Raw genomic sequence first — 13,251 nt, forward strand, 5'->3', positions numbered from 1 at the left:
CCCACCTCCACCCACACGCACGCACGCACGCACGCACGCACGCACGCACGCACGCACGCACGCACGCACACACACACACACACACACACACACAAACACACACACACCCACACCCACACACAAATACACACACACACACACACACACACACACACACACACACACCCACACCCACACACAAATACACACACACACACACACACACCTAAACACAAACACACCCACATACACACGCACACACACACACACACACACACACACACACACACACACAGACACACACACACACACACACACAAACACAAACACACATGTAGAGAACTCATCGATTCAATCCAGCATTATTTAAATTCAATGTTCTCACTTGAAGCTCCTACCCGAGGCACCTTTGCTCTCTCTCACTCTCTCCTCATCACTTCCCTCTAATTACAAACCCATGTTTTCACCAGCCCAAGGTGAGTGTTAAGTCATGGTTATTCTCACAACCCTTAATCACAGCCACGGCCCTGTGGGGCCTCAGGGGCCCACAGGCCTGGTAAAGCAGAGAATCACCCACACCTGAACCCGGTCTCAGGAGACTCCCAACAACTCACAGTGTTTAACTCTGCATTTAGCACCGGCCAAGACCAGCTGGGAGGTTTAAGAAGGACTTAGTATCGCCGTGGTGGATACCTGCTACTTTTTAAGGAATCTGGCAAGTTGGCACAGTTGACATCATTAAGAGCGAATCAATGCAGTTGAACACAGCACGGGGCCTGCTGCTACACCCGCCCGTATTTACACCTTCAGATGTCCTTAACTCCTCCTTCTTCTCCCCCATCCTCCTCATCATGCATATCTTACTCCACCTCGAGACTCCACCCCCCCCCCACCTCCTCTACCATCCTCCCCTTTCTTCTTCTCTTCTTCCTTCCCCCTCCTTACTCCCCCTCCTCCTCATAACAGTTCTGTCCCCCCCATCTCTCCCTTACTCCCCCCCCTCCTCCTCATAACAGTTCTGTCCCCCCCCATCTCTCCCTTACTCCCCCCCCTCCTCCTCATAACAGTTCTGTCCCCCCCCCATCTCTCCCTTACTCCCCCCCCTCCTCCTCATAACAGTTCTGTCCCCCCATCTCTCCCTTACTCCCCCCCCTCCTCCTCATAACAGTTCTGTCCCCCCCCCCCCCCTCACCTCCAGCAGCTCGTCCCCTGGGCGTATCCTCCCATCGGCGCCGGCCGCCCCACGGGGGTCCACCGCGGCCACGTAGACGCTCATGCGGGCCCGCGAGCCGTCCCTGTTCCCCGCCAGGCTGAGCCCCAGGCCGGGCCCCCGGGGGTCCTTCTCCAGCTCCACCATGAGGAGGCGGCCCGCCAGGCTGCCGTAGCGCTGCAGCATGCGCCCTGAGGGGGGCGGAGGGAGGGAGGGAGGGAGGGAGGGAGGGAGGACGGCTGTAACACTGGAGACTGAAGACTAAGATGTTGTATAGAATAATATAACATAACACGTATAGACTGGATAGAACAATGTAACATTACAGGATTTTAGTTCTCAGGCGGCACAGAGGGTGGGGACTAAGAACGAGTCAGGGAAACCAGACGAAACAATCTCATAATATATATATATATATATATAAATATATCAGTGGCGGCTGCTGGTCTTTCAAAGAGGGGAAGCTCATTTTCGGCCTACATCATATAAATTGGCAATTTATGTATATGTAAATGATGCTCTCTGTTCCTTTTCAAGGAAATGCTCTGTCATACCAACTAGCTGTCTTTTCCAGTGACTTGACCAGTGTCCTCTCAATGGCCAGCAGAGCTAGGCTGCTTAAACGGCCTTGGCCCATTGTGTTACGGGTGTAGTTGAGCCGCTTTAAACGGGAGAAGCTCCTTTCTACACCTGCAGATGTAGCTCCAATTGTTGCCACTAATGAGAACAGTTTGTAAAGCTGAGGCATTGCACTGTCCAACTCCATGTCTTTAAGGAACACCAAGAAATCACACAGCTTTCCCCTGTCACCCTGCAAGTCCTGATCTGAATACAGGACTTGAAGTTCAGACCTCAGGCTCCCAGAATCAAAGTGATGGCCAACTACCAAAACTAAAATATTAAACTTGAACAAGGAAATGTGGGAATTATGTTAAACTGAAGCAAGGAATTGTGTGTATAAGTGTATGAAATGTACGACGAAAATTGTCTAGCAAATTCGCCAAGCAAATATCAAGAAATAGGTTGCAGTTCGTCTTTCGACTCGCTTGCAAAATCCGTGATGGGACTGAGGACTGAAGAGCGCTCTGGCGACTTATTATGGTTCAAAATCGCTGTCAATCAAACGGCAACTCAGTCTTTTGCAGACCCTCCAATCATCACGCAGAAGCCCAGCGTCCAGGCCAGCCCACTCCTCCATTCACCCCCAGAGACGCTGAGTGTCCAGGGACATAATCGCAGCATTATCCTAAAAAAAGCTGTTCTATGCAGCCCCAAGTCGATGGACGCTGAGCTTCAACAGGAAAATGCGTGTGACGCTACGGGAATGTATGAGAAGGAAATTGAGTTAGTCGACCTGCGATAAGCAGCTGATTCTGAATGAACTCGTCTTCGAGATGGACGTGTTCTAACGCATTTTTAGTCAATGAAATGTTAACACAACAGTATATATTTGACCATTTAATTTTAGAAATTTTAGGGGAAGCTGAGCTTCCCTTGCAGTCTTAGAGAAATCGCCACTGATATATATACTGTATATGTATAAATATATAAATATATATTTGGATACATGAAAATAGAGCAAATATCTTTCATGACTCTGGGGCTTAATATCTTCCACACCCCCCCTCCTCCCTCCACACCCCAGAATAACCTGGTTTGGTTCTAATACACCGTTCTACAGCTAAGAAGTCCCAACGCCATTGGACCAGATCCTTTATTGATCGCAAATCATGCATTGATTGACAGCGCTCTGATCCAATGGTGTTGGGCATTGTCAGATTGAGAATACTATAGCCCAATGGCATCGGGGTGCACCAGGGGGGGGCAATCATGTTTCATTGGGGGGGCAGTGCCACCCATGTCCCCTTGTTAGAGCTGCCCCTGGCACTGGAAATGGCAGGGGTAAGTATAAATATAGATATATATATATATATATATATATATATATATATATATATATTTTAATATGTCACTGTATCATTTTAAGTTAGTATCGCCTCTCTTTCCAAAGTCTCTTTCCAAAGTTCCTGTCTGGCATTATTAAAATATCTTCTTGTAATAATCTTAATCTCTTATGCTCCATTCCGTGTGTGTGTGTGTGTGTGTGTGTGTGAGTTTGTGTGTGTGTGTGTGTGTGTATGAGTGAGTGTGTGAGTGTGTGTGCGTGTGTGTGTGTGTGTGTGTGAGTGTGTGTGAGTGTGTGTGTGTGTGTGTGTGTGTGTGTGTATGAGTGAGTGTGTATGTGTGTGTGTGTGTGTGTGTGTGTATGAGTGAGTGTGCGTGTGTGTGTGTGAGTGTGAGTGTGTGTGCGTGTGTGTGTGTGTGTGTGAGACAGCTGAGGGCTTACTGCTGGTGTCGTCCTCTCCCTCCTGCAGAGCCCTGACGGCGCCCCGCCCCGTCCGCTCCGCCGGGGACAGGACGAGGGCGGGGCATGTCTGCTCCGTCCTATTGGCGGTCGGTAACACGACGGAGGCGGGGCTTGTCTGGTCCATTCTATTGGCTGCCGGTGACACAACATGGACGGGGCCCACCTGGGCCCTCCTATTGGCTGTTGGAGACACCACACGGGCGGGGCCTGTCGGGTCCGTCCGATTGGCTGTTGGCGGCGGCACCTTGGGAGAAGAAGCGCTGTTGCATTATTGAACACGCAAAGCTGGAGATGCCTCCAGGGGTCCTTCTGGCAGGAGTCGGACAGCCCCGGAGGCGCGCGGCATGCTTGATGAAGCAGAGGGAAGAGCTGACAAACGCAGTAATTGCAGAATACAGTTTTTAATGTCGACTAAAAATAAGATGAAAGTTGACCAGTAAATGCGCTACACTGCGGCCCGTGTGCAGCTAGCCGTGGGCGCTCTTCAAACGGAGCCACAGTTTATTTAGAAGAGAAGTGAATCCCATCAAAGAGGGAGAAACTTGTGCTTTTAAACAAACACAGGAGTTGCAGAAGACTTTGAACTACGAGGGTAGTAGCAACTACAAAGCATGCATGTTAATGACCTTTTTTTGAGCGCCAGCGCAGCAAATAAATGCTAATCAGAATCACTCACACACACACACACACACACACACACACACACACACACACACACACACGGACACACACACACACACACACACACACACACACACACACAACAACAACAGATCCACTGTACTAACCTTGAAGGGGGTAGGAGTGAAGGGGTTTGCGGGGGATAAGCTAAGGAAGATATTACTGACATTCTCTGTGTCCTGAGATGATAGAAACAAAACACAAAGGAGATACAGACACGGCCTGTTTGAAGACGGAAACGGTACCGGCATCATAACGTGTGTGTGACTGTTCACTTGTTCACCCCTCACTAAAGTCTCACTTAGACTTGTCACTGAGTCACTTAGGGACTATTGATTGTGGTTAACTACTGTTCATTACTAACACAAAAGGTATGGCGTTTCATCCTCACTGGGCGGGTAACAACAATATCAAATCATCTTCTAGGTTCTCTTCTTTACCTTGGTGCTCTGTGAGTTGGACTGTGGGGTCGGCGTTCGTCTCTCATGGTTCCCAAGCAGAGGAGACTGAAACAGAAGCGTTCATACATCATTCATACTCATTCAATTATTCAATACCTCAATAAATATAATCAGAGTGAGGAGAATCCACCAACATGGCGTTAATGTATTGTGTGTGATGGGGGGGAATACCTGAGCTCTGTCCTGTCCGGTCTGGACCAGGAACACGACAGAGTCCCCTGCTGTACGGATGGCCTCCACCGCCTCCTCGTGGCTCACGTCTCTCAGGTCCACGCCACACACCTGGTCGCCACGGCGACGCACACACACACACACACACACACACACACACACACACACACACACACACACAGGAAAGGAAACAACAGGAAACTTAACTTAAAAATGAATGGATTCAGTTCCTATTTTGCAGCATGCACCCCACACACACACACATAGTTACGTGCACCAACATGAACACACAAACAGACACAAATTCAATATATTTATTCAATAACCCCCCCCCCCCCCACACACACACACACACACAATGTTTGCAAAAATCCTTTGCAAACGGTCTGCTATTCCAACAAAAACACGCACACACACAAATGTGACAATAGGAATGCCATACAACGCAAACCACACATTTCCTCATGTTCAATTGTTCAATGTTCAACACACACACACACACACACACACACACACACACACACACAAAGACACACACACACACACACAAAGAAACACACACACACACACACACAGACACACACCTCCAGGATCCTGTCTCCGGTGCTCAGGGTGCCGTTGAGTGCGGCGGGGCTGCCCGGGCTGACGTGCTTGATGAAGACCCCCCTCATCACCTCGCCCCCGGGGACTCTGCTGCCCATGCCTCGGCCCCCCGTGATGCTGATGCCCAGGGAGCGGCCCCCCGCCCGCCGCAGCGCCACGCTGCAACACACAGCGGCGCCAATCAGACGGACACACAGCGGCTAGACACACGCACGCACACACACACACACACACACACGCACGCACACACACACACACACACACGCACATGCATACACCATACACACACACACACACACACACACACGCATGCACCATACACACACACACACACACATATACAAACACACACACACACACGCACACACATACACCATACACACACACACACACACACACACACACACAGAAAATACAACCAGACACACGCACTCTCGCATATGCACACAAATTCGTTAAAACACACACACACACACACACACACACACACACACACACACACACACACAGAAACACACCCTGAATGACAGTGATTGTGCCCCCTGGTGTCTGTACCCAATAAAGCAGCCAATAGCGTCCGTTTGGTCGCTGAATGACCGCCCCCCCCCCCCTTCCAGCAACCAACCAGACGAAGGCTATGAGGGAAATGTCCCCCGTAGGGCAGACATGAAATAATTAGGACAGAGCTCTCCTTTTGTCAGCTCCTCTCTGTTCCCTCGCAGTGGGCTCGTGTGTGAATCTTTTAAGACAATAGGAGGAGTGTGTGCGACACCAACGACGCACACTGTTTTCCTCCCACATTGCTGGAGCAGCATGTTTGGTGCGGTTGTTAATGGGATAAATATAGGTGGCAGAAGGGTTCTCCCCACAGGCCTCAGAGGGGGGGGGGGGTGTCCTTGTGCTAGACCTGCTGTTCCCGTCCAGCTGTGAACACAACGTGTAACACACTGATATTTCACAAGGCTCGGGGGGGGGGGGGAAGGCATACTGTCTTGTGGTCGCGCTTTTGTGAGGTTTTGTTAAGAGTGCACTGCACTGGAACGAGGCTGCTTCCAGACGACGATGACATCGCTGTGGGTGACATCACCGTGACGTCATCGTCAGGCAGGCGCCCATCGTCACCGACCTGCGTGGCTGACCCCAGGACTGGATTCTAGGGGTGTTCCTCAGCTCCTCGTCATCCTCGTCGCCGTCGTCGTCGTCGTCCTCCTCTTCGTCATTGGTGCTGCCCACCGCCGCGCTGACCCACACGGTCGGTACGTTCCCCCTCTTCCTCTGCTCCTCCTCCTCCTCCTCCTCCTCCTTCTCCCTCCCTCCGTCCCTCCTGTCTCCTCCCCTGTCCCCGAGGAGCGCAAAGCGGGGGGGCTGCCAACTGGTAAAGGGGAGGAAGACACCGTGTGACGTCTGACATGGAGACTCCGACAGATATTCAACAGCAGCATGCAGATTGGAAAATGAGTCACAACATGTCAGCCACGCGCCATTGAGTTTCTACCCAGGGTATGGATTTAGGATTATATTCAGCCAACAGACTTAAAGGTGCCGTGACATGCCACCAGGTGTGAATGTGATTAGCCGTTTTACAAGCCGTTTTGAAAATCTGTCTGTTATGACATCACAGGTGGGCGTGTCCACCTAGATGTGTGACGGATAAATGAGCAACGTTTGCTACAGTCCACTGGGTCGGCTGGTAGACTGATCTATCCAGCGCACATCTAGGTTGGACACACCCACCTGTGATGTCATAACAGACCGATTTTCAAAACGGCTTGTAACGGCTAATCACACCACACCTGGTGGCATGTCACGGGACCTTTAAGCTTCATACATTTCCTGTCCCAAGAATTATCCTTTTGTTTAATACATTTAGATGACTTGTATGGACAGTTGTTTGGCAAGGTATTCGGCTGAGTGAATTTTCTGTAGCGAAATACAATTTAGCGGGGAATGAACTGCAAAAAATATTCGAAGCATTTGCCAAAACTGTAATAGATGTCAGCTGGTGGATGACCACGAGAGGACATTTGTGTAGACCCACCATACTGAATGGATGCAGTATGAACAATGACAACGGGCAATTAAAAGATTATTGCATATCCTTGGGCAACACACTCTGCAGTATTATGTTAACACAGCCACAGCATATAGCCAGTGTAGCGTGGCTATATGCTGTGGTCACGTGCTGCACGTTTCTATTAGAGCTTCTATGATTGCCTCTTTAAAACAATGAGGTGTGACGTGCCATAGGCTGCCTTGAAAAAAAGAGAGAGAGAGAGAAAGAGAGAGAGCGAGAGAGAGAGAGAGAGAGGGAGAGAGAGAGAGAGGGAGAGGAAGAGAGAGAGAGAGAGAGAGAGAGAGAGAGAGGGAGAGGGAGAGGGAGAGAGGGAGAGGAAGAGAGAGAGCGAGGGAGAGAGAGGGAGAGGAAGAGAGAGAGCGAGGGAGAGAGAGGGAGAGGGAGAGGGAGAGAGGGAGAGAGAGAGAGAGAGAGAGAGAGAGAGAGAGAGAGAGAGAGAGACAACGACCCTGAGAATACATGCCTTCTGTCAGGGAGGTCGCTGTCCCCTCGTCCATTACACACAAGTGAGTCTACTTGTTGGCCAAGGTGTGGAGGGCCACCATTTGTCAAATGTGGGCCCTTGCACGCCTGTCTGTAGCAGGTGTGTGTGTGCGTGTATGTGACTGTGTGTGTGTGGCTTTGTGTGTCTTTGTGTGGGTCTGCATGTTTATGTATTCATTTATCTATATATGAGGTTGTGTGCAATTTGTGTGTGTCCACATCTTTATGTATGGATCCATGTGTGTGTGTGTGTGTGTGTGTGTGTGTGTGTGTGTTTGTGTGTGTGCAGGGGGTGTGTCTATGCCTGTGTGTGTGTGTGTGTGGGTGTGCCTATGCCTGTGCGTGTGCATTGACATGGACGCAAGCCAGCATGTTCACGTGTGTGTGGCTGTGTGGGTGTGTGTATCCATGTAAATGTGTGTGTGTGTGGCTGTGTGGGGGTGTGTATTGCTGTACATGTGTGTGTGTGTGTGTGTGTGTGTGGCTGTGTGGGTGTGTGTATCCCTGTACACGTGTGTGCCTGCATGAATTTGTGGGTGCACTTTCAGAGGCTTTTCATGAATATGTTTAAGCGGTGCCGGGCCGTAATAAGCCCATTGAGGTGAGTGATAGGGCTGCTATCTATGAAGCAGGAGCATAACGCTATGCTCCAGACAAAACAAGAACTAATGGCTCTGCCCGGGAGAGAGAGGGAGAGAGGGGGAGAGAGAGACACAAAATACCCCATAGGAGCACCACGGAGAGACAGAGCTTGGCATAAAAAGAGATTACGAAGGGTTGGGGGGAGACAGGGAGGTAGGGAGGGAGAGAGAGAGAGTAAGAGATGGAGAGAGAGAGAGATTTGGAGGTTATTCTTAGATAAGAGCAGAAGAGATGTCTGTTGCCAAGAGAAAGAGAAAGAGGGCTGGTGAGAGAGTGATTGAAAGAGAAGTCTAGGGCACAGAGATTGAGAGATAGGGAGAGAGGGAGAGAGAGAGAGAGAGAGCAGAGACAGACAGCAGTAGCGAGCCCATTCATTTTCGCTGACAGTCAGCACTGAGATCCATAAGCAAATGGCTAAATATAAACGCCGGGATTCGGAGATTCAACCGAGCAACAGGGAGGATGAAGCACTGAATATTGGGTCAGACTGAGCAAGTCAGCAAAAAAAAACAAAACGCTCAATTTCTCCTTCTTATTGATATGGAAATATCGGAAGACGTGTCGTGAATTTGGCGTGGAATTAGCCAGGAGGCTGATTAGCACTGGATCACAGGGCTCATCAAGTGGGCCATTCAAGCGTGCTGAACACAATGGAGCAGAGTTTAACGACGAGTTGATGAGTTACACACAAAGGGTTTAGAAATATAAACTCATTGAAAACTGTGGATGGAGCTAAAAATGGTTCTCGTAAAATTTAATAGCTGGAATAACACGGTCCGGTAAACCGATGGGACCTTCACATTAATAATACGTTTTGTGTTTTCAAGGCACACCAAAAAAAACATTAATTTCATTTAACAGAAGTGTCTACAAAGTTATTAAAGAACGGAGCTCCTTAAAGGCTAGCCTTAAAGGGGTAGTTCGGAATTTTGGACTTGGGACCTCTTTTCCAAGTGAGCCAGTGTGTTATTTATCATTGGAGACCGTTTTCAACATGTTTAATTCAGTCCTTCTAGTTGCAGAAATCGCTGGTGCTAGGCTAGCGCAAGTCAACAGGATTCTGCTAGCCTGCCAATAAAAACAGTTTTACCCACTCCATAGTACACCAGAGGCAAATCAATTATAACGCCAGACTATCGATGTAAATGTCTGTGTTGATAGAATGATGTTAGAAATAAAACTATCCTTGTATCGCAATGATCGCATTACTTTTTGAGGGACTACTTTCTCAGCAGCGGCGGAATTTCACTTTGCTCCAGTGTAGCAACCAATTCACTACAGCAGAATGTAAACAGAGAAGCGCACTCCAGGTAATATCAGTCCGCCGCTGCCGTAGCCTGCTTCCAACTACATGGATTAAAAACTAAATGCAATGCGATGCAAGGGTAGTTTTATTTCTAACATTATTCTATCAGCAGAAATTAACATCGATAGTCTGGCGTTATAATTGATTTGCCTCGGGTGTACTGTGGAGTGGGTAAAACTGTTTTTATTGGCAGCTAGCCTAGCACCAGCGATTACTGCAACTAGAAGGACTGAATGAAACATGTTGAAAACGGTCTCCGATGATAAATAACACACTGGCTCACTTGGAAATGAATTCCGAACTACTCCGAACTACCCCTTTAAGGAGAGGCACAAGGCAAGGTGGCCTTTGTTTGTTCTACCTTGTGTCCGAGGCCGGGGTGATGGTCTGTACGGGTTTGGTGAACGGGCTGTTGACCTTAGCCCTGAGTGGGACCGCTGCCCCGGCTGCAGAGAGGTCCACACCTGGCATGGGACCCTGGACCCGGGAGGCTTGTGAAAGGATGGGGGCGGCTGTTGTCTGCAGGGGACCCAGGGGTCTGGTCGTGGTGGGGGGTCTGGTCGTGGTGGGGGGTGGCTGTGTCAGCGTCTGACCCGGTGGTCCGGCCGTGGCGGGGGGCCCTGTCGTGGTGGGGGGTGGTTGTGTCTGCAGGTGACCCCTGGGTCCGGCCGTGGCGGGGGGTGGCTGTGGAGGTTCTGGAGAGGGAGTGGGCGTGGGGCTGGGGGCAGCAAGGGAGGCCAGAGGAGGCAGGTGCAGGCTGGCGCGGTACTCCTCCACCTGGCTGGCTGGGACGTAGGTCACCCTGGGAGGAGGAGGAGGAGGAGGAGGACAAACATGATGACAGCATAAATGTGAACAACCATCATCACTCAAAATGGACACCCTGCAGTGGGGAGTTGGCTGAGCACACACAAAGAGTTGTTGTTAGTAGCGGCTACTGAAATACCACTGTTGGAGGAAATCACACTTCATTTCAGCTCCAGCACCAGAGCCCACCGCAGGTTTACATCGTTCTTTCTCCTTCCCAACCTGCTCCGTTTCGCAGGCAAACTTAGAAACAGGCCACGTGTTGCAATGGCCAGCCACATAATATTGAATTTATTGTGCTATATTATGTTGAGCAAGTGCATCGATCCTAGACTGGAATGTTTTACTCTGAAATGTTCAGAGTGATTGCATGCCTTCATTATCATTGACAAAATGGAACTCATTTATATTTATAGAATGTTTAAATTTAGTTGAAACTATTTAGTTTACATTTAGTTTATTAAAGCCTGAGCCAAAAACTCAAGCATCAATATCCATGAGTTTGCAAGGATTGGTATACAGCCCAACAGTGTATATAAAGCCACAAGTATAAAGTGTATTATTAAGCCAGTAGTATAAAGTGTATTATTAAGCCAGTAGTATACAGTATATATAAAGCCAGTAGTATACAGTGTATTATAAAGCCAGTAGTATACAGTGTATTATAAAGCCAGTAGTATACAGTGTATATAAAGCCAGTAGTATAAAGTGTATTATAAAGCCAGTAGTATACAGTGTATTATAAAGCCAGTAGTATACAGTGTATTATAAAGCCAGTAGTATAAAGTGTATTATAAAGCCAGTAGTATACAGTGTATTATAAAGCCAGTAGTATACAGTGTATTATAAAGCCAGTAGTATACAGTGTATATAAAGCCAGTAGTATACAGTGAATTATAAAGCCAGTAGTATACAGTGAATTAAAGAGCCAGTAGTGTACAGTGAATTAAAGAGCCAGTAGTATACAGTGAATTAAAGAGCCAGCAGTGTACAGTGAATTAAAGAGCCAGCAGTGTACAGTGAATTAAAGAGCCAGTAGTATACAGTGAATTAAAGAGCCAGCAGCCTACTGTGTCCTATGAGGCCATGGCGTGGTGCTGGCAGGCGGGGCCAGAGGTGGGTCACCCTGAGCTGTAGTGAGTGAGCCGGGTGGACAGGCTGTCGTGTCTGGACACACGCAGCCTGATAGTGACAAGCCCTCCTGCTTCCTGGATGGCTTCTTACTCGGAGACCAAAACAACTCATCTGCTTCCCCTACCTGTTAGGCCCGCCCGCAGGCCTGTCACCGCCACGCACGGGCTGTGTGCGCTTCATGTGTGCACGTATGTATGTGAGTGATTGCCTTTGTGTTCATGTACAGAAATGTATGGGGATGTGTGTGTGTGTGTGTGTGTGTGTGTGAGTCTATGTATTGTGATTCAGTTTGCGGGTGTGCAAGCGTGTGTGTGTGTGTGTGTTTGTGTAGGTGTGTGTGTGTGGGCGTTCACGGGTGTGTGTGTATGTGTGTAAGGCTGTTAAAAGCACTCTTTTATTCAGAAGCGCAGCGTTCAAGGTGAGAGGAGCGATGAATTATTCAGGGCTGTTTCCCTTAGCAGGAAAAAAGTGTTTTTTAGAGTTTAGACCGTTTGAAAGGTGTGTGTGTGTGTGTGTGTGTGTGTGCGTGTGTGTGCCACTGTGTGAGAGCTTGTGATGTGTTTGTTCAGGAGAAACATTGAGAAAGAGTGAGCGCTAGATAGAGATAGAGAGATAGATAGACAGTGAAAGAAAGAGGGCATAGAGAAGAGATGAAGGGAATTTAGACAGACGTAAACGAGAGTGGCAGAAAGAGAGAGAGAGAGACAGCAATTGAGAGAGAGACGGAGAGATAGAGACAGAAAGAGCCAAAGCGTGAGAGAGCGAGAGAGAGAGAGAGAGAGGGATCATTTGTATGTGAAAGGAGCGGTGGTGGGGGTGAGGGAGCTGGGGACTCATCTTCAGTCAGCCAAACATGCAATTTGAGTACTTCACTGTGAGAAGTGAAGGGTAATTCCGAAACTGAGAGATAATAAGGATGTTTAAACGTCACAACAAGTAGAAGTAATAATTTAGCATGATTCTAGCATGGCAGGATCAGTTCAGAGTGAAGTGGAATGAGATGAGGACGTCACGTGTCCATGCTCCTGCTCTCACCGTTCACAAGGCTTAATCTACAAAGTGTAAACAGCATGTTTTTCACTGGTCGGCTTTTTCCCAATGCTGTTTGTAATAATTGGTCTCTTTCAGAAATGACCGGTAACATTGAGTTAATACATCGTTTAGTGTGTATGTAGACCTATGAATTTTTCATAAACACTACTCCCTTCAATAATGTATATTGTTTATCTCCCTCGCCTCTCCGCCTGAAGAGTCAAACGCTACAAAAGGTATGATTCTGTATGGTATTATATATATATATATATATATATAGACAACCAAAGTAGTATGGAA

At 48.5% G+C, this 13,251-nt stretch overlaps 1 protein-coding gene across 1 annotated transcript in view; it reads right to left on the reverse strand.

Annotated features, from left to right (window-relative positions):
• LOC311341146 (multiple PDZ domain protein) overlaps positions 1-13,251 on the reverse strand; it is a gene marked incomplete at its 3' end in the record, with an annotated part of 43,808 nt that overhangs the window by 12,103 nt on the left and 18,454 nt on the right. Inside the window, 8 exon segments of the mRNA XM_084466040.1 lie at positions 1,172-1,380; positions 3,537-3,801; positions 4,346-4,417; positions 4,679-4,744; positions 4,871-4,981; positions 5,455-5,632; positions 6,600-6,749; positions 10,340-10,780. Of these exon segments, the coding sequence (XP_084322166.1) occupies positions 1,172-1,380; positions 3,537-3,801; positions 4,346-4,417; positions 4,679-4,744; positions 4,871-4,981; positions 5,455-5,632; positions 6,600-6,749; positions 10,340-10,780 (1,492 nt within the window).

Source organism: Micromesistius poutassou (assembly GCF_964030765.1).
Source record: "Micromesistius poutassou genome assembly, chromosome: 3".
Taxonomy (NCBI): domain Eukaryota; kingdom Metazoa; phylum Chordata; class Actinopteri; order Gadiformes; family Gadidae; genus Micromesistius; species Micromesistius poutassou.